General features: G+C 37.0%; 1 protein-coding gene across 1 annotated transcript; it reads right to left on the bottom strand.

The window, feature by feature from the left end:
• Nucleotides 1–15,667: 15,667 nt before the first annotated feature.
• Nucleotides 15,668–22,289, bottom strand: LOC140146742 (uncharacterized). Its single transcript, XM_072168617.1, has 6 exons — nucleotides 22,180–22,289; nucleotides 20,920–21,085; nucleotides 20,104–20,179; nucleotides 19,886–19,978; nucleotides 19,101–19,249; nucleotides 15,668–17,757 (listed from the first exon to the last, which is right to left on the bottom strand). The coding sequence occupies exons 2-5, from the start codon at nucleotides 21,073–21,075 to the stop codon at nucleotides 19,188–19,190; spliced, it is 387 nt and encodes a 128-aa protein (XP_072024718.1). The 5' UTR covers nucleotides 21,076–21,085; nucleotides 22,180–22,289; the 3' UTR covers nucleotides 15,668–17,757; nucleotides 19,101–19,187.
• Nucleotides 22,290–22,848: the final 559 nt, after the last annotated feature.

Here is a 22,848-nt window from a genome sequence, read left to right as displayed (position 1 = left end):
TGACATGTATTTTCCACAGCAAATATGAAGTTTATACTTACTTTTAAAAAGTACACTTTTATAGCTATAGCTATCTTAATATAGTCATTTTTGGTAGCACGTGTGTCCGAGTGGATAAGGCGCCCGACTCATAATCCATAGGTTGCGAGTTCGAGCCCCGCTCGTGCCAACGTGTTGTGTCCTTGGGCAAGGCACTTTATCCCATTGCCTACTGGGGATGGGGTTGGGTTGGATTGGATGTTTGTATAGTTGTTTGTTTCAATGTTGCAATATTGGCGCTGATTAAGCTGCTGTCTGCAAATTGCATTGTGTCTGTTTAGGTGTGTTTAATGTACAATTCTAGCAATTTGACCTGCGGTCACCATTTGAAATAAAACCTTCCTTTATACAAGTAAAGAAAAAAAAACACCAAAAATTGCATAATTATTTCAACACAAGTATCTCAAGTCACGTCACTTCGATATGACAGTCAGGTAAAATGAAAAGGTGCACGAGAATCTACTTAACCTCAACTATAGATTAGCGTGAACCAACCGATTCATGTCAAAACAAGATATTGATAAAACAATGCAAACTGAAACTGTGAAAATAACCAATCAATCATCATGCTGGATCTAAAATGGCTACTTGTGTATTTCAGAATGACAACTGAATTGTTTTTGATTTATTGGTGTCCGAACTCTGGCAGCGAGGTAAATAGCAAGTGAAATTCTTTTTATCTGGATTGACAGCTCTATTGTTCATGCCCACGCAGTTAAAAAGATTACAAATGCTATTTATTTTACAAGCCTGATCTCTGAAATCCGAAATTTGAAGATTGTATTTTCAGTGATTTTGATAACGTGATGTTGCAATTTCATAGGGACTTGGTTAACAGTTGAACAGATAAGCGTTGTTTTAAACGATTTGATAATGAACTTTGTTCAATATATTGTGTTTATTTGTGCACTTGTTGGTGTTGGTGATGTTCACGGTGATCACGTGTTCCTTGGTAAGTTTATGAGTTATTATTACTTTCCTCCAGAAAGCTAGGATGATATAAGTGATAGTTTTGATACTTTTTTGTGGGACATGAGAGCACATCAGACCTATCGAATTGCATTCTGAATACGAAGAATGTCTTTCTGATATCAAATAATTTTCATTTATGAAATTCACGATATAATACAAATTTTATGACAAATTATTAAAATTTGATATTTTCACATTTGGAGATATAACAGTCCTCGAAGTAAATTTTATAAATTTAATGATAATAGTCTTAAAGTGTATGTAGCTGGGAGGAAAAGCCGACGACCAATTGAAAATTTTGACCTTTCATATTGATCTATGGATTTTTTTTCCCAAAAGACCTAATTTTTTTGGGTGTTTTGGGAAAAAATCAATATCTTCAATACGAAAGGTCAAAATGTTCAATTGATCGTCGGCTTTTCATCCCACCTACATACACTTTAGGTAGAAATCATCAGATTTATAAAGTTTACTTCGAGTACTGTTAAATATCAAAAATATCAATTTTAATGATTTGCCATAAAATGTGTATTACATTGCGAATTTCAAAAATCAAAATTATTTGATATCAGAAGGCCATTCTTCGTATTCAGAATGCAATTCGATATGTCTGATGTGCTCTAATGTCCCACAATAAATACTGTCTAAATGTTCATACCCCTTCCCTTAATTGAATAAGTTTGATTGATTTATAACAAAAGGCTATAAAGCCTGGACAAACCCAAAAGTAAAAAACATTAAATTAAAGGGATGCCATTACATACACAAGGACAAGGGCAGATGGAATGGAGAAATAGAAGGAGACCAAACGAAATGGATGAAAATAAAAAGGAAACATGGCTATACGAGGTGCACAGTGTGGACACCCTGTATTATAAATATAAACTTAATACTCCGTTGGTGAGCGACGGGCGATTGGTATTTCACCAAAAGGAGTCCTATCTGATTGGCTAGAAATCGATCGCTAGATCGCTCAGTGGTGAAGTACAAACTCAAAATGGAGAGATGTATTCAATTCGATTGCAATCAATATTCTATTATTGACGCAGATAAAGAAAGTGGCATAGTGTGTCGATATGTACATTGTATTATAGACTTGTGATTTAATATTCTATACAGCAACTGGATCTTAGCTGAATGGGCTACACATGTTCCTTTATATAATTGTAATTCTCAAACAGGTGAATATATCACAATTTTGATGAACGATTTAAAAATCGTTATGGATAAAATGCAGTAAAATATATCCGCAGCAAATAGCAATCGCCGCTAATTAGTGTATTGCATTTCCAGTTAGTGTATTGGAAACAAAACCTGGGTTTTACCTGACAACAAATCGAGTTTTCTTGTAATGGCAATATCATATGGGGACTCATCATGCGCAAATCTAAAAACGTGTAGAATAGAAACTCTGTGGCATGCTCTGTGGTATCTCATATCGTGTAAATGGTTTGCTTAGCCTAAGTCGCTCGGCCTATCTCGAACACAATCGCCATGCGTAGCATGCGTAGCTGTTGAAAAACGAGAGGATTCGCCCTACTATCACGGCAATTTTTGACACGAAGGTATAGGGATGATGACGCTGTGAGGTGTAGACAAACAACAGATTCAAGGGCTGATAGGGAGGTGTATGATAAGGTGGGAAAATATGGGGAAATGCCTTTGGCAGAGCGTGAGCTTTCTAAAAGGCTATTGAGATTGTGAAAGTGGTCTTCGGGTGAATCTTGATTTAGTTGGAAAAAGAGCAAAGGTGGTTGAGGATCTTGTGAAGACGGCTTAGGGAAGCAATGTTACAAAGCTTTGACAGGCTTGGGAGATTGCATTTACAGGGAAGGTCTGCATGAGAGAGATTCCAGGATTGGAGAATGACTCTGCAAGCAAATCTCTGAGTGAACGCAAACCTGTTGGTTAACATAGTTAAAGTGACTTTTAGTGGATGGAAAGTGATGCTACCATATTCCCGATATCAGGGTAGTACGGGAGGCAAAATTGAATGCTCTATGAATGTAGCCAATGGTTTTTCTGGCTTTCTTAGCGATATAATTGACATGCTCATTGCATCAGAGATATGAATACCAAGTAACTTAACAGTGGAAACTCTTTCAATCACCTGGTTATTCATATAAAGACTCATGTCGGGAAAGGGTCTTTTTGGTGAAATAACCATGAGCCTAATCCTGCTAACATTGGCAGTGAGACGGTTTTATGAGAACCAATGGTGGTTAGTGTCGAGGGTGGCAAGGTCGAACAATGCAACAGTCACACTCTTCCGATTTTCGAGATGCCCATTATAGCAGTCATTAAGGGCCGTAAGGAGAGCATCCGCTGTGGAGGATTTGGGAAGAAACCCAAATTGCAGGTTGGTCAGGACTTTGTTGAGATTAATATGAGAGACCCGCGAGGCCTCTGGTTCGAATCCCAGCTTTGTCTAATTTATTTAAGAAGGAATGTAAATGATGTTCTAAACTGTTGATTTATTTGGCAAGCCATCTTCAGTAAGTTCTTTTCTGATGTACAAACAACTTCCCTCTGAAATCCAACACCAACATGATTCATTTTTAGCAGCTAGAAATTAGTAAGTCAAGACTAATTTAATAAACATATTTATCTACAGGTACATCTAGCTGCGCAGGTTTATGTGATGGGTCTGGTGAAGATTGTGCTTGTGATGTCGACTGTTGGACAGTTTTTCACGATTGTTGTACAGATTATTGTGAACACTGTGGTAAGGGAACTACCTAGATAATAGACGATATGAATTCTTGTTTTTACAGTCGAGTAGACGACAGGCAGTTGCAATATTTTGAGTAGTGGATGCCGATGCAGCCGCGGCAACCGGTATCTACTACGATGAAATATTGCACCTGCCTGTCGTCTATCATTCGGAAGAGGTTAGTAAAAACCAAAGTTCATATCGTTTATTCTCGTTCTTAGTCAGTTAAATATTATTTTAATAACTAAACACTGATTTATTTAGCCAAAATCAAGTTACCGCTATGAAAACTCCCCTTTTTCTGAAATGAAAGAAACTTGTTTACTGTTTTAGATGTGCGTACGGGGATTTCCATTTGGTCTAATACCATCTCTCTAATACCCATTTCGTCTACATCCATTTGAACAAAACCCGTGAGGGTTATATCCACTATGTCCAATAATAATTTGGTCCAATAACCAAAACCCATTTAATCTAATAACGAATAAGTGACTTATTATTCATGCGCGTATTTTTTGGGGGGCTTTGGGGGCGCCAGCCCCCCGGGGTCAAAGCAGGGGGCGGCCAAATCGAAAGGGCGGCGGGAAGAAGAAGGGGCGGCAAAAAGAGGGGCGGCGGAAGAAGAAGGGGTGGCAAAAAGAATTAGTAAAGAAAAAAGGGCGGAAAATGTGAAAACATTGTACTATACATGAAAATGTGCTGCTTTTGAGGCGGTAGCGCCGATAAAACCTTTTTTTTTTTTTGCTCTTCACTTTTTCAAACGACCGTAAAAAAATTGGGGCAACCTTTTCGGGCTGTTGAGGAGTTGGATTTTCTTCAGCCCCCGGGGAAGGGGCGGCCACGGTACGCCACTGTTATTATAAGTCTAAAACCATTTAGTCCAATAACCATTTGGTATAATACCCATCCGGTCTATAACCATTAAGAAAAGTCTAATACCCATTTTGTCCACAAACCAAAAATTATCCAAATTTCTGCTCATTTTGATGCTTATTTTAGGGTCATAACTCACCTTAGTAGTAAATACTGCATTGCTCTGAAATGTTAGCACCTTGGTCTGGGGCGGACATTTTAAAAATGAATTTAGAAGAGCAGCAACGACATCACTTGCATTACATTCCAGATGTTAAATCTACATCATATGCAAAAGTTGAGGAAATTCGCACGAGTCCGTTTTATTTTAGGGCCATTTGTCTATAACTGGTCTTTACATGTAGCCCTATGGAGAGAGTGCCCGTTGAGGGCGCTATAACCCCATTTTAGGAACAAAATGTGATTTTAAAAAACGGACTCATGCGAATTTTCTAAAATTTTCAGAGTATGTAGTATGAACATGTAGAAATATAATCAAGTAGTTGCCCTACCTGCTCTTCTCCGAAAAAATAAAAAGTCCTATACCTCAATGATAACGAAACCTAGGTGTTAGCTATAAATTACATAAATTCAGTCAATGCACTTCTTCGGTGAATGCAAACAATAATAACAACTTCTTAGGCACAAGTTAACTTGCTCAATTACAAGCTAGACTCTCGCACACAGCCCCATTCAGATCTCACACCACCAAATCAGAGTCCGATAGAGATATGCTAAATTTGTCTTAATGACCCAGCAAACACGTACACAAAACGTTTTCGACATCATTCGCAAAAGGTTATAAAAGGTTGTCAGAAAACGTTTAAATGTCGGGTTATATAAAGGGTATATTAAGAGTATAAAACGTTTTCATAACCTTAAAAAACATTTTTTTTTAATTTACTGCTCAGCAAACAAAAATGTTTTACAGAAAACGTTTAAATGTTGGGTTATATAAAGGTATAAAAACGTTTTAATAACATTCCAAAAACATTCTTGAACACTTGACACAAAACATTCTAAACATAATGTTATTCTGGGGTTGAAAAAATATTTTGCGAAAAATGTTTGCCCAAAATATTTGCAATAACTTTTTAAAAACATTTTCATGACCTTTATATAACCCGACATTTAAATGTTATTAAAAGGTTTTGAAAAAACATTTAAGAACATTTCTGTGTTTGCTGGGTTCAAATATTTTAATATAATGTTATTTAAGTATTGACAAAATATTTGGCAAAAATGTTTGCAAAAATAGTTTACAATAACATTTTTTGAAAACATTAACAAAATATATCATGACCTTTATATAACCCGACATTTTAATGTTATTAAAACGTTTTTACCTAAACCAAAAGCCAAAATATAACTTATTAAAAACGTTTTTGTGTTTGCTCTGGCTGAGAAAAAAAGGTTTAAAATCATTAGAAAATCTCTTCAATCTGTGTAACACTTGCCGTATTTAACATTACTAATCATGACCAATCCAAATTTAGCCAAAATTATGCAAATTTCTGCTAACTTTGATGCTTACTTTAGGCGGAAATGAGTTTTTCTGAGAATGAAATTCAAGGGCGCACAACTATATAATACTATTTGGTGGTGTGAAATCTTGAAGTTGTCTGTACCGCACCGGCTAAATACTAGTATTAATTGGGGTGTGTCGGGAGATGGTGTAAAATAATTGGTACATTACAAGTGCATTACAGGCTGTTCATTCAAACACATTGGTATTTCGGTTCAGTACATATCACATCAAACTTGATAATAATTTTACAATGTCAGAACAAAGTTCAGAAATTCAAAAATTTTAACCCCTACGAAACTCAAATTCAGTCTCCAAGTTAAATCCGCCATTTTATGCTAAAAACTATACAAGGAACCGATGACCCTCTTTTGCAACATGGCTGCCAAAAGCATCCATATTGTAATTAGGAGGTCATCGGTTCCTTGTACATTTTTTTAAGTTGCGTAGTTGTATTTCTCATGCAAGAAAACATATAATTAGACACCAAAATCACCGAAATCGGACGTTGTTAACTATGGTCAGAATTCAAAAAGGTCGTTGACCTATGAACATTTTTCGTCATAGCGCCCACTTGAAAGGTCTGACACATAACAAACTATACATTTTTGGAGTCCTCATGACCACACGAGTAATTTGATATATTACTAACTTGACATAATTGGAGCATTCTGAAAATTTGACCCCCATGTAACCTTGATTGACCCCTCCCCGGAATGCCCGGAAGTTTCAGGAGGTGAGCCCAAGCTAAATTGATTCAGAATCAATCAAAGATCACAAAATAACTTTCAAATCTTTGTTTCATGAGTTAGTCACGAACTCTACAGGCTTGTCTTCTACTATTAACGTATGAGATCAATTAGATAGAAAAATCGTAAATTCCACCTAAAAATAGTTTCATATGTATCACACAATTCATAATAACATTCAATATTTATTTAAACAGGTGCGGTGCACAATGTAATTGAATGCGGAACTGAGTGTCCAGCTGGTAGTTATCAAGGAGCTACGGAGTGTACTCCATGTGAAGCTGGGTCATATCAGCCAGATACCGGAACTGATTCCTGTATTGAGTGTCTCGCTGGTAGTTATCAATCGCTAGAAGGAGCTACGACGGAGTGTATTCCATGTGGTGCTGGGTCATATCAGCCAGATACCGGATCTGATTCTTGTATTGAGTGTCCCACTGGTAGTTATCAATCGCTAGAAGGAGTTACGGTGTGCATTCCGTGTGAAGCCGGGTCGTATCAGCTAAGTACAGGGGCTGCCTTTTGTATTGAGTGTCCCAATGGTAGTTATCAAACTCAAAAAGGATCTACCGAGTGTACTCCTTGTGCAACTGGGTCATTCCAGCCAGATATAGGTTCTGATGCAGAGTGTACATCGTGTGAAGCCGGATCATCCCAGCCACTTGCTGGATATTCGCGTTGTGATCTATGCATTCCCGGAACATTTGCGGCCAATCCAGGATCTATTGTTTGTCTTCCGTGTGAGCCAGGCACATATCAGAAAAACACGGGATCAACAAATTGTAATTCCTGCGAAGTTGGCTTCTATCGTAACGAATCTATGTTTCCTGCTGCTTGTGCCCAATGCCCACCACTTACAACAACTCCTGAAGAAGGAGCTCGCACTGTGGAACAATGTCTAGGTAAGTAAAGATAATAGAATAAGTGAGTAAAGATAAGATAATAAACCCATTAAGACCTCACCATGGGGTTTTGATTAAGGGTTAAAATGAAGCACCTGTTATGAGACAGTACTACAATGTTGGCGACTTCTGTGTGACTGTTTTGGCTTTCACCCTTAGCAACATTTAAAAAGTCACTTTAACACCAATTCCCTTTAATCATTGGAATCATTTTCTGTCCACCAGTCCCCACCCCACTTTTTTAATTAATGGGATAGAATTAAAAATAAAACGCACTATAATATATCTTTGATCTCTACATAGCGTAGAAAAAAACGTTGCGAATAGTTCGACAATATACAAATACAACATGTTTTGAGGGGAAGTAGTCAGAACTACTGGTCCCGAAGTGTTGGATGATTTGACTACTTCCCGACGCGTCAGCGGAGGGAAGGAGTCAAATCATCCAACACCGAGGGACCAGTAGTTTTCACTACTTTCCCGAAATAAAACATGTTGTATTTGTTTTACTATACCTCATAAATATTTTCACTATCACGGTAAAATCGTAAACAATATTCAAAACACACACCAGTCAAAGTGCCGGCCGGCATGGTAAATAAGCTTGATATTTTGCTTACCTGATTTTATTGGAGGATTTCTATTCAATCATTCTATTCAATCAATCTACATTTTGACTTATATTAATCGAATTTTCCTTTTAACATTCCATAAATAACATTTTGTTACATAAAACGTCAAATTCGCGTGTTATTATCCATCGGTACTCTCGGCAAAATAACTGCAGCAAACGCCATTTTCACGATAAACGCATCTGCAGAATCGCCGCTGTGTAGCATAATGCTACGTCTGAAGGAACGGTGACGCGCGGGGTCGAGACACCGTGTGGTAGTAGGGTGCGGAAGTTTTTACTACTTCCCCGCGTGCGCGTAATTGCACAGGCGCGGGGAAGTAGTCAAAATACCGTACTCGGACGCTGGCGTTATTAACCAATAAGATGTCTGGATTACCTAATAAATATTTATGAGGTATAGTAAAACAGTTTATAAATCAAAATCATGGACAGTACGATCAACAATAGGTACCTACATTCCAAGCGAAAACGCTTTTTAGACACATGTCACTTTTTTCCTGCAATCTCTGAAACTTATGCAATTCCAACGCAGCTTGAATGACTATGAACTTGAGACACCGAAACAAATGTTTACCTTGGTGTCAGACCTATTATAATGATGCAGTAATTACCCCACCCCCACCCCCCAAGCTGTAATATCTTGTTCATGTTCTCGAGCAAGTCTTTAGTCTTTACAAACAGGTTTCTATATCATGTTTAAGATTTCCACCGGCATGAAATAATTTGAACCAAATAAGATTTTTTGTTTTGTTTTAAATATTTACCTCCAGGAAAGTACATTGTAATTAAAGTATAAAAATTACTTCAATTAAATTCAAAATAATTTCAGAAAATTATCACTTAAACGACATCTTAATATTTTTTTACCTGGGTAAAAATCTATCCACAAATTTGTTGTTTGGTTTTTTAAATATTCACCTGCAGAAAAGTAACTGAAAAACAAAATTTTTTTAAATATTTATTTCAAACTTTCGATCCAGACATAACATAACGAATTAACATTAGAATGAAGCATTATGGGATACTATATTTACGTGCCGGGCAACGTGCTGTGCTAAAGTGTCTGAATTAGGCCTGGACAAATGAAAGGTATCTATTTAGAACAAACCCGGGAGAATGATTCTGCTACAAAAGAAAAAACAAATAAGGCGTTGGTTTAGATCAAATCATATAGTTCTTATATTTACAGCACTCTGTCTACCCGGAGAAATATCCTCTACTGGATTAGTCCCATGCACACCATGTGAACCAGGCTCGGCTCAATCTGACCCAGGTTCTATCACCTGTGACATATGTAAGGCCGGATCGTATCAGCCAAACGCTAAACAACAAACCTGTTTGTCATGTGAGCCAGGTTTATTCCAATCTGCTTCTGGCAGTTCCAGTTCCATGTCATACCATGTCCTGTTGGCTTCTATCAGGATGTAGCGGGAACCACTAAGTGCATTCCTTGTTCATTACATACTTCGACGGCAGCAGAAGGATCGCAGAGCAGAAATGATTGTCTAGGTACAAACGTTAGTTTCTTATTATCTTAAAATATATTAATGCTCAATACATATTGTAAGTTTCCATTATTTCGCTATCATTCCCATTTGAAAAATATTTGATTTTGATTCATTCAAATTCCTTAATTTTTTTTTATATAACTAAATTTTGGTTAAACGTAGATGACCTGTCTGACAAACTCATTCGCCCCCACATACTGTACACATCAAAATGGAGATTTTAACATCAGAAGAAAGCTCATATTTTTCTCAAAATCTTGGTAACATTTCAGTAGGGCTTCAGAGAGCCATTGCGGGCCCATGGTTTTAGCATGTAGGATTTTTGAAGTTTGATATAATTAATGACAACATTAATCATTATTTTTTGTCATAGATTGCCATTTTATTGACAGCATTAACCGATTTGATAACGATGAAGACGGTGTGGGTGACGCGTGTGATGACGATGATGATAATGATGGTTCGTAGACTTTTATTTTAGATTTATTAACTATTTTAGAAAAATACTCTGAAAATGGTACACATTAAAACTTTAACTTCTTCGTCTGTTGTATTTTCACCTTATCGAGTCGTTGAGGTTAGTGAGCATTTCGTTTAACGTACCTTCAAATCGCACGCATTTAATCAAAACGCTCATAAAAGCCCTATATAAACTCTGTACAAAAAGTAACGCAGCTGTTATAAATACGCCTATAACTTCAGAACTAATAATAACTGCTTTTACAATATTTCAACATAGAAAGAATGGTGGTTTATTTACGCGTATTTCGATACACCATTCATCAAATGTCGTTCAATATTAACAACACAGTAGTGTTTTAAAACAAAAATACCCGAATTTAAAAGTTGAGTTTACAGCGATCAATGGTTATTACGCAGCATTGTGGCACGTAAAAACCCTCCATTATCTTCACGCATACTTCAAATCAATACAAATAGCTACAACGTTTAAATTCGGGTAGTTGTCTTTATAAAGACTGCGGGGTTTTTAATATTGTACGAAATTGGACGAATGTGGTATCAAAATGCGCGTAAATAAATCATCCTTCTTTCTATGCTGCAATATTGTGAAAATAATAATTACTTCTGAAGCTATAATCATATTTATAACAGCTGTATTACTTTTTGTGCAGTCTTTATGTGTGCCCGATGCAGTTGTCTCAACGTGTTAATACGTTAAATTGACGTCACTAACTTGCCAAGATAGAAAAGAGTTCTACTATTACTTCTGCTACTTCTTCTTCTTCTGCTTTACGTCTTCCTTCTTCGTATCACTTTGTATCACAAAATTTGTCTTCTGGGTATGGTCGATATATTTTGCTATTTCAATTTCTTCTCTGTTATTTTGGAATCTAGATTTTAAGTTCCAACCAATATACTATTACGTAATCTTACTATAAATAGGCCTGTGATTAAATATTATTATGATCTTTGGATTTAGGAGAAATTAAAATGAGAAATTAAAATGAAAACAATAAAGGTGAGTAAATGAGTAAAGTCTGTAAGTCAAGAACAATGCTCGTGTTCTTTTTATATCTCTGTTTATGGTTTTCATTTGCATAATTTTACCGTAGGTTTCCGTGACATAATAGATGTATGTCCATTTATGACCAACGTTAATCAGCAAGACTCTGATCTTGATGGCGTCGGAGATGCCTGTGACAGCTGTATTTTGAAAGCCAATTCGGACCAACATGACACAGATAAAGATGGAATCGGCGATGCTTGTGATAACTGCTTCAACATAACCAATCCTGATCAAAGCAACTTCGATGGCGATGCTTTTGGTGACGCGTGCGACTCCTGTTATGGAAAGCCTGACAATGCTTCAGACCCTGATGTAGATGGGGACGGAATATGGGGTGCCTGTGATAACTGCCCGGGCATTTCTAATCCCAATCAAGAAGATTATGATCGTGATAGTCGTGGTGATTCTTGTGATAACTGTGTAACGATGTCCAACCGTTACCAAGAAGACAATGATGGTGATGATGTCGGTGATGTTTGTGATAATTGTGTTGATGTATTCAATCCATATCAAATTGACGCTAATGTTGATGGTATTGGTGACATATGCCAGGAAGTTAATCCAAGGTAATGGTAATTGAGTCTAGCAACATATATGATACACCAAATGTAATAATAATATACGTATAGTTTGATCAGCTCGTAATAGGCTTTTACCACTAGGCCGAAAAGTAGACACACGTTAAGTTGATGCTAAATACATATTGAAAGTTTCCATTATCGAGTGCTATTAGACTTGTCTGGAATACATTTTGTGTGTGAAAGAAAGTAGACAAAGTATAGGACTTGAATTAATAATGTGGGATGCTTCTGGTGAAGAAAATTCAAGAAAATAAAATATATTGATATTAATCTGCGATGTTATAAGGCCCGCCGATTAAGAGCTGATCAAAGTATAGTATCCTTTAGGAATAAATTGAGATGCTGCAGGTCAGCAATATGGGCATTTCAAAGTTTTTACTTCTCATTCTCATTCTCATTAATGTAATTTTAAACAAAATGAATAGTCATTAATGACACAGTGGCCATGAACAAGCTCATGCTCAAAAGTTAATCAAATCTTTTAAGATTACTTTTAAAATACTTTTAAAAGTGGACATACCCAGTTACGGGTTTAAGCCATAATAGTTGATAATAAAATTTGCATTGGACATTTTCTGCACACAGCTGTGTAGACCGTAGCGATGAATCTTGTTCTGGAGCGTCCACGAGCACCACACACACTGAAGGTGAGTATGAACGTGCTTACAATGACCTAGTAGTTATGAGAAACTTAAGAAAGCAGTTTACCATTCCACTTGCAGAACTTGAAGCACAATCATATGCCAAAACTGTTTATTCTCATGAAATACAGGAAAATATCTATGGCCTGCAGGTATCGTATATCATGAAGACAAATCCGTAAGATGGCCATACATTCTGTAACTCTGATCGTAAACTTTATACAAGTAAACCTCCCCTACGAAGCATCTTCTGGGTTGAAAATCTATAGCTTAAGGGACTGGATAGCGACGTTTGCACAGGCGTATTTGTGTGTGACCAAATTACATTCTGAATACGACGAATGTCCTGATATCAAATAATTATTAAAATTGATATTTTGTATATAATTGATATTCAACACTCCTCAAAGTAAACTTTATAAATCTAATAAGTGTATGTAGTTGGGAAGAAAGCCTTTCATCATATGAAAAATTTGACCTTTCGTATTGAAGATAAAATACCTAACTTGGAAACTTTATCGATCGTTGTTAAAGGGTGATGAACATGAATAACGGCGAAGCATGATTTTGAATCCTTAATTTAATGCTATAGTTCCAATAATAAGTTAATCCTCAATTATGGTTTTATCTTTTGCAGGATTAAGTGATGTCGCAATAGCTATAATCATCTTATCTACCGTCTTCGTGGTTGTTATCTCGCTGATGGCTGTAGGTGTGGTACTTTATCGTATTTCATCGCTAACATCGTTTGGTGCTGCAAATCAAAGAGGAATCGAAGTTGTCACTTTAGGCAACAACGGTGATGTCTTTGGAATTCTGAATGATGGATATGGCACAAACACGTCAACAGTAAGTGATATAACTCTATGCAGGGTTTTCACACAGTCTGGTCCACGACGGAAATACGTTCGTTGCGACTACCTATCAAAATAAAATGGAGATGGATCGCGACAAATATTTACATGTATTGGTTCAAGACCGAAGCACAGCATTATATTATTAGGTCAGTAATGACTACGCCGCGATTAAGGCGCTGAAATGAGCTACTCGTTACTGACGATAGCCGGCAGTACGGTAAACGTTGGTCCAATAAAGCAAATTTCAAAAACGGGCTACATACCTTTAAAAATGCTACCATCAACTAGGAAATTTACTGCACATAAAACTTCTCCGAACACTTAAAGGAGGATTTCGAGATCCTAGCATCCTCTTTTTATGACATTTTTCAGTAGATATCCACGAAAAAAGCTTATTTCCAAAATTTCAGTTGATTCCGATTTTGTGTTTGCGAGTTATGCATGATTATGTGTATTACACTGCTCCATAGACAATGTGTTGTAATTTCGTTCTGGTGCACCAGAACGAAATTCAAATTTAACGATATTTTTGCTAAACGAATTAATCTGCAAGAAATATTTGGTACATAAACATTATGTAGCCAGAGGTATCCAGTGGTGTAAAAATCTCAACATTTTTTGGTAAAAGTGGGGGGATGAGGCTGTGGATCACGAAATGCCCCTTTAAAACAAAAGAAGTTTAAAGACACTAAAACTAAATAAAGTAGTCGATAGATGGATAATTATGTTCTGCGTACTTACATAAAGGCCATCCCCAGCTAACACACTACGTTTTCACGACGTTCGCTGACGTTGGACTTATCATTTACGTTGTAAACACGTAAATCTGTGAACTCGTGTTCGTGTAGTGACAACGTTATTTTCAACGTTGATTTTTGGACGTTGACATAACGTCATTATGACGTTGTAATGACGTTGTTTCGACGTTAATGCAATGTTTGGCCAGACCTGGTGACAACGTTTGAATAATACGTTCAGAAAACGCTACACAAATACGAATCTGAAAAATAGTTTGGATGTTGACACCATGGAATGTAAATTCTTTTTTGTCCAGCCAAAATTTCTCCATCGTGTCGTCTGACGATCGCCTTTAGCGTGAAACTCAAAGTAACGACTTCTATTCCTGAAGTTCTAAACGCTCTCCTTTTTTGGGATTGAGCATCATTGTTGCCGGATGTTAATATAATGTCATAATCACGTTGCCTCGACGTATAAAGCACGTGGTTAAAACGTCGATTAAAAGTCATGAACTGACCCAGATACAACGTCATCTACGGACGTCGTTAGTACGCAAATTTATGACTTTGTTTCGACGTATAATACACGTTATTACAACGCCGTATAAATGTCATGGTCTGACCCCGATACAACGTAATCTACGGACGTCGTAATTACGTTAATTTGTGACAACGTTATTTTCGGACTTTGATATAACGTCATAGTCACGTTGTTTCGACGTTCACAACTTGACGTCGAAACAACGTCATAATGACGTTACATTAACGTTCGGGAATAACGTTGTCACAACACAAATACGAGTTCACAGATTTACGGACTTACAACATCCATATATTACGTTTATACGACTTTATATAACTTTTAGACGACGTTGTAACAACGAACAATTGAATATATGAATACAAAACCCACCCAAGTCCATACTTTGGCCAAATTGAGTTAAGCATGGGAAATTGTTGCTACACATAGGCCTGTTATATGTATGAAAAAACAACTCAAATTCATCCTCTGTGTCTATTGAGCATGTGAAAAATAGCATATATGAAAGAACCACCCAAGTCCAGGATTTGAGTTTTGTAACACATTGATTGAAATCCAGTATGTATAAAAGTCCACTTGTAACACATTCATTGCTGGAGAGTGACTTTTGAAAAAAATGGGCTTAATCAAGGATATGGGATATGTAGTGTGAGGGTGTGTATGAGATGGGTGGGGTGTGGGGTGTGTGTGTTTGTATCTAAATCCAGTATCAACATTAGCTAACATAACTGCATGTTTTTGTTCATTTTAGCTCTACCAAGCCGACTATAGCAGAAATCCTGACATAATAAGAGGATCAAATATACTATATGGTAATGGAACCAACTTAGCATCACTTTACTGATGTATAAATGTCGGTTATAGCAGAAATCCTGACATAATAAGAGGAACAAAATATACTAGAGGGTAGAGCGTGGCGCAATGGTTATGGTACTTGCCTTTAGTGCCATAAAATTATTTTTACTTTTGGAGTTCTGACCCCCGGAAGTTGGTCCTGGATGGACGAAGTTGCATTTTGAGGGCCCTATATCTTTTAAAGTAAAGGAGTCACAAGTTTTCTGATGCCAGATTTGAATTCTACACAAAAATGTACCCCAGAATACATACTTTTCAAAGTTGTCGGGGGTTCCCTTTATACATTTATGGACCTCCAAACATCGTCTTTCGCGTTGCGACACATTTTTTACGCTGACCCCCCTAAATTTCAAATTGATGCCACGGGAAAACGAAATAGAGTATGAAGCTCAAATTTTCAGGATTTTACTTGCTCATCAATATCTACCACCACACAGAAAAAGAAAAAAATTGAAGAGGTGCTGCGGTGCACATCCCTGGAGTTGACATGGAATGGCTCATCACCACTTTACTGATATATAAATGTCGACAGCAGGAATCCTGACATAATGAGAGGAACAAAATATACTATATGGTAATGGAACTAACTTAGTACCACTTTACTGATATGTAAATGTCGACTATAGCAGAAATCCTGACATAATAAGAGGAACAAAATATACTATATGGTAATGGAACTAACTTAGCACCACTTTGCTGGTGTATAAATGTCGACTATAGCAGAAATCCTGACATAATAAGAGGAACAAAATATAATATATGGTAATGTCCTCCGTGTCGACATCATAGCTTAGCTCAAAGACGATTTTGTCACGTGAAAAGTACTTGATATGTGACGTGTCATGTCAAAAGGAGACACGTTTGGGCATGATCGTAAATGGAAAAATAGCCAAAAATCTACCCGGGAGTGATTTTTTCACAATTTGGGTTTGTGATGTTATTAAAGCCTTAATGTACGATTTCCGTCAAATTTTGATTTTATTATTCCTTATTCAAAATGTTGAAATAATATTAGTAATAACTGACAGTAAGGGTTGTTGTCCATTTTAGGTCGAAATAACAAGGTTAAGTGAAAGAAACCCCACTGGTTATTTTGGCCGTTTAACACGCCGTTCTATGGGAGGACATATTATCATAATTTTTAAATTATGATAATATGTCGAACTTTGCTCTGTTGGCTGATTCCATTTAGGTGCAAGTTGTGTACTTGTGTACCAATTTCATATTATAAGATCGTACATTATGGCTTTAATGTTTGTATTGTCTGATAGTTTCAGACCGGAATATAACTGACATCTAGTATTTTTTGAGACATTCTTCAAGGTAATTCCTACTCTCAACATTGTCAATAATATTTTTAAATACCGATATCTCAATTTCCAATTTTACAATACCATAACTTTCAAACTCAATATCTTCGTTTAGGAATGTCCGATTTCATTGGAGAAAACGGTGTTGAGGAGCAAAATATCTCTATATTTAAGATATGTAATAACCTCAGAATTGATAACCTGCCCAAAAGTGTCTCCTTTTGACATGACACGTCAAATATAGTGATTTATAGTTTAGCGTGTTATTGGGTAATTTTGTTAGTTTCAGACAATCAAGCTTGCAGGGTCATGCTGTCACAGGCATGTACCCCTAGATTGTACACACAACACATGCTACTTCATTCCCATTAACATATGGGGGACAAGGCAAGGGATGAGCACCACAGGTGGCTTCAACAAGGTGCAGGAGAGCTCCATTGGTGCCAGCTGCCGCACCTGCGCGTACTTCAGCATTCTCATCGACACAAAGATATTCAGATTGGTGATCATGATTATAGTAGGCTGTCATCAGATAACCTTTATATTCATAGGTCCAATCAGCCGGGCACGTAGTTTTGGCGGGAATCATCAGCATCGTGCTTCGCCCGATGACTCTACAGACGACACAAGGCGCATCGTGGTTATGAAGATGTGCCAGTGGTGGAAAATGATCGATTTCATATTCTGTCGTGTATAGGTAGTCCCGACTTGCCGCTAATCCTGCATCGACCTGGAGATCTTCAGGATCAAGTGGTAAACAAAGATAATTTACTGCGCCCCCTTTGTGAGTGTAGTGGTCACCACCGACAATACCTAGGTATTAAAATAACAGAAGCACAAAATGAAGTAAAAACAAGAGGAAGAATCAATATTTATATTAGTTATTGACAGTGGCGTAGCCAGCACTTTTTCAGTGGGGGGGGGGCAAAGGGGGGCAAGACAAATTTTAAGGGGGGCACCTTTTGGCGACAAAATAAGTTAATGTTACAAAATGTTGGCATATTGAAGCTAATCTGGTGAAATATGGTACATAAGGGGAATAAATTTGCGCGAAGCGCGAAAAAATTGGCACTTATTAGGTTAAAATGGCAAAATATAATGTCAATTTGGTCAGAAACACAAAAAAGTCTTAAATGTCGGGGCGGCCACCATCCCACAGCGGGGGCAAGAGGGAGGGGACAAGATTTTTTCACAGGGGGCAGCTGCCCCCCCCTGCTCCCCCCCCCCCTTGGCAACGCCACTGGTTATTGATCGTGTATATCAACTAAGCCAAAATACTGAATTATGAAACTTGTGCTCATGTGACCACAGTAAACGTTTAAGGCCTGTGTTATGTTTCGTTGACAAATAAGGTAGCTTGCTGCTGTACAAATAAGGTAGCTTGCATGCATACCCTATAATAAGCCACTAACACTAACAATGCTAGTCAGTCGATGGCAATTGTTATACAAGACTCACTCAGTCACTTAATTAGGCACTGGAAACGATCGAATTCGGTGTTAAACTTAGTATGAAATTTAGGCTCCTTTTTTTTTCACATGGGCATATCATAAAATCCTGTCCACCAAAATTACACACATGTTTACTTCAATATTCTACTCTAAACACATATCAGTAACCCGCCAAGCAGTTCTACAACTAACACAACAGCAAAATGCACTGACATGCAACAGCTTCCTGGACCTCATTCACAGCCCAATAATTGACACACAGCACAAGAAATATGTGAGAATGAGTACACATATGATAATTCCCAAAGAGTAAGTGGAAAAGTGTGGAACAAGACCTGTTTCGTGAAGAAAGTGCGTGAAAAGCAGAAAGCAGCACCGTTTTATCATCTGTGCAAGGATCTTGTATACATTCTCACAGATTTGTTGTGCTGGGTACCAAATAGTGGCCTGAGAAAGTGGTCCAAAAACCGTGTCAGTCAATTTTGCTGTTGTGTCATTTGGACAACTGCTTGGCTACTGAAATGTGTTTTGAGTAGATTATCGAAGTAATCCTGCGTGTAATTTTGGTTCATTTTGATGATCAGGGTTTAAGATATGACCTTGTGATTTTAAGTTGTCAAAAATTATAAGTTTCTATTTGAGCTCATTTTATGTTGCTTGTACCACCTTGAAATCAATTGACTCACTTCTCGGCGGTGCTATTACCTTCATAGACAATTTGGGACGTGGATGGACATGTAGTGCGCCCCCATCGGACATATGTAGTTCCTACACTACCTGGGTCCGTTGCATCTAGTCCAGGACTTCCGGCATCGCCCTTCTCTCCAGGGTCACCCTTGCCCCTATGTCACCAGCTTAGAGACAAAAATAAATACTATGTATACATATATTGTATAATGTTTAGCAAGAAAGAAAGAAAGAAAGAAAGAAAGAAAGAAAGAAAGAAAGAAATACTTTGATAATTACCGGTCACATCATATAGTGGCGCACGTGCAGGACAAATAAAAATTACGTTTACGAGTAAAATGTGTTTGACAAAATCAGTATACTCCTCCACCATAACCTTTCAGTTGACCGATTCCATTTGAAATTGAAGTTTAAGGATTAAACTATTAATCTGTAACTTAAATATTTAAAAAGGAATAACTATTATAGGATTGTTCTGTCACTATGTGAAACGCAATGTTCGGGGATTGCGGCCCATTTTTGAAGTTTAGGTCAACACGGAGCCTATCGGCCAATGTCTTTAGATACCTAACGCCACATTCCCGTCATTATGTGAAACGGGATATGTTGGGTTATCGGCCCGTGAAGCGTGGGCCAAATTCGCGCCATTTTCATTGCCTTATGATGAAATACCAGTGTTCCAGCTGCCATTTATATGTGTTGCCATACAGCACATACATTTATCGCATCCAAACATACATTACAAACGTGAACAACAAATGTTACAAGTATGACGGGGGAAATAGTATTTCCATATAACCCACCTTCTCCTTTTTGTCCTATTTCTCCGTCCCTTCCATCTCGTCCATCCCGTCCATCTCTTCCTCTTAGCGAATCCTGGGCACAAGAACTGGAATCTGAAAACGTTAAAGGATAAAATTATGATGTTGTTATGATATTTACATTTGCTTTTAAAGTGAAAAATAGTGAAATATTTATAAAGAAGAGACTTTCGTATATGGAATATATTAACAGTACACACCTGTAGTCTGCTGTTGTTGAGTCCCGCTGACATCGATATCGCCACCTGATTGCCTCTTATCTATACGATGTAGATCCTGTATAATCAAATCCAAGATTAGACAGAGACATTAATTCATTAATTAATTAATTAATTAATATTAATTAATTAATTAATTAATTAATTAATTAATTAATTAATTAATTAATTAATTAATTAATTAATTAATTAATTTTTTCGCGATTTCTCGCTAAATGCAATATCGTAAAGATTATCCAAATGGCGTACATGGCCTCCATTGATAAACTAAAAGTGCCACTCATAAAAATTCCGTTAAAATAAGTTCATTCTTGTGGAGACTATCAAAGAAGGAGCCCTCTTTTTGTACGTGATATTTACCTCTGGGCACAAAGGAGCACATGTGTGCCAATATGCCAATCTTTATGATATGTTCCAATATATTTTTTCTTTATAATATTGCGTCTTTGACACCCTTCACTAGCATATTACAATTGGGACGCGTATAACTCACACACATTCGTACGTATAGGACCCACACACAGTAGTGTTGGTTTTGCATTGATTACCTGGAAGGGTAGTAAAGCGTTAGTATCAGCCTCTAAGGGGGGCTAAGGGGCTGTGAAATAAATAATTATAAGCCCCTGGATCCCAATTTTCCGTACTGTTTCCCTATGCCATGAGCGTTTTATTTAAAAAGTGCCCCATACATGCGTGATAACCATCCCCTTCGGCTTGCAAACAATTGGTTCCCGTCTTTCGGCTACCCCCCAAAATGGTATGTTCACTTTTGATAGATTTAATGAAAGGAAAAATTACCTCGTCGTCATTGCTCTCAATATCAGTTGATTTCATGGGAGACATCAAGGTATTTCGACCTTGCGGAAGCCTACCTTCGACCCAGTGTACTTTCAACACCATGATAACTGCACTTAAGAGAATAAATTGGATCACACCCAAAGGTTTCAATTCCATTTTGGTTTTTCTGTAATTTGATATCGGAAAAATTTACATTACACAACACATTATTATTAAGGACGCACCATTTTACTTCCAGGGGGATGGAAATTTTGAGAAATAAAACTTCCTCCGCTTCTTGAGTAAAAAAAATTCTTCCACTATCACAATGATCACTAAAATAACAAACCTTCCCACTTGTGTATACAATAAATTTAACAAATTATCAGGCAAATACCTTGTGGAAATAAAACTTTCCCCGCTTCTTGAGTAAAAAAAATTCTTCCACTATCACAATGATCACTAAAATAACAAACCTTCCCACTTGTGTATACAATAAATTTAACAAATTATCAGGCAAATACCTTGTGGAAATAAAACTTTCCCGCTTCTTGAGTAAAAAAATTCTTCCACTATCACAATGATCACTAAAATAACAAACCTTCCCACTTGTGTATACAATAAATTTAACAAATTATCAGGCAAATACCTTGTGGAAAAAAAGGAAGCATAACTTTTGTTCTACGTACACCACCGATTGAGATGGACCAAAATTTTGGGACAACCTGTATTTGTCGAGGGTCTTTCAAAAAATTCTACCGCCACCCTTCAACATTTCTGAAGTGCGCTTTTGCAAAATTGGATAATTCGAACGTACAAATAATTGGGAAATTTGAACGTACATAATATACACAAAGTAAAGACAAAATTAATTTTTGCTAAAAATCATACGAACATGCGGTTTTCACTACCAAGTTTAAAGTCCATATATCCCATAGAATAAGCAAAACGAAAATAATATATTTTGCTGTATAAAGCTATGACCCCCCCCTCCGCATGGTTGACTTTGGTGGTCTAACTTGCCACCGAAAGTTGTATGATAATATTTTCAAAAATAAAAAATGAGTCCAATGAATGGATCTAGGATTAGTTTGAAAACTCACTAAATCTGGCTACATGTATAGCGCAAATCAGTTTGCACGTCTTCGGTTACAAGTGATCGTTATAAACTTGCGAGTAATGCGTGCGTTGAAGCTTCCTGGTTTAAAGGCTTGTTGAAGTACAATAATTGACATAAATGTATAGCTTGATTATAAAAGAAACGCTTATTTTTATACTTACTGTATGTAGCGAGTAGCAACCAATGACCCGTAGTCGTATTAAATCCTGCTTTCATACAACTTGGGGGAAATTAACAATTCTGAGTTGAAACAAGACTACCAGCATAACTGAAAACAAAACACATCTGTAAAGGTTTAGACCTTATTCTAAGTGAAATACGCTCAGACGTGAGAGAATCATGAGTTATGTACGACAAATGCTGTGTCACACAAAAATAAAAACGGAAGGTCTTGACATTATTAGCATTTGACAGCCCATTTGTTCTTATAAAATTCCAGAAATTAGTAGAAAATCAACAGGATGTCATTACAAAAAGATATATTACAAAAAGGGGGTATTTTGTCATTTTGAGTGACTTTTATTACAGTACACAACAGCAGCTGTTATCGTGTTTCAATTAGACGATCTTTAGCTTGTTTTCGTTGTTGAAAGGGATTCAATCATGTTTCAGCGTTGTGTCATCACCGATTAACAACTCGCGTCCGGCGCGTCTGTGTGGTTTACTTCTCTCGGGCAGCTAAAGTTAAAGCTGCCCTCGCGAAGTAAATCACACAGACGACGTGGACGCATCGTTGTTAATCGGTGATGAACAACGCTGAAACATGATTGAATCCCTAATTCACATGATTCTTTCCCGGGGATTCTTTCATTCGGAATATCCGTTTGTCA

The sequence above is a fragment of the Amphiura filiformis genome, chromosome 2 (assembly GCF_039555335.1).
Source record: "Amphiura filiformis chromosome 2, Afil_fr2py, whole genome shotgun sequence".
NCBI classification, from domain to species: domain Eukaryota; kingdom Metazoa; phylum Echinodermata; class Ophiuroidea; order Amphilepidida; family Amphiuridae; genus Amphiura; species Amphiura filiformis.
This window is presented reverse-complemented; position numbering and strand designations above follow the sequence as displayed.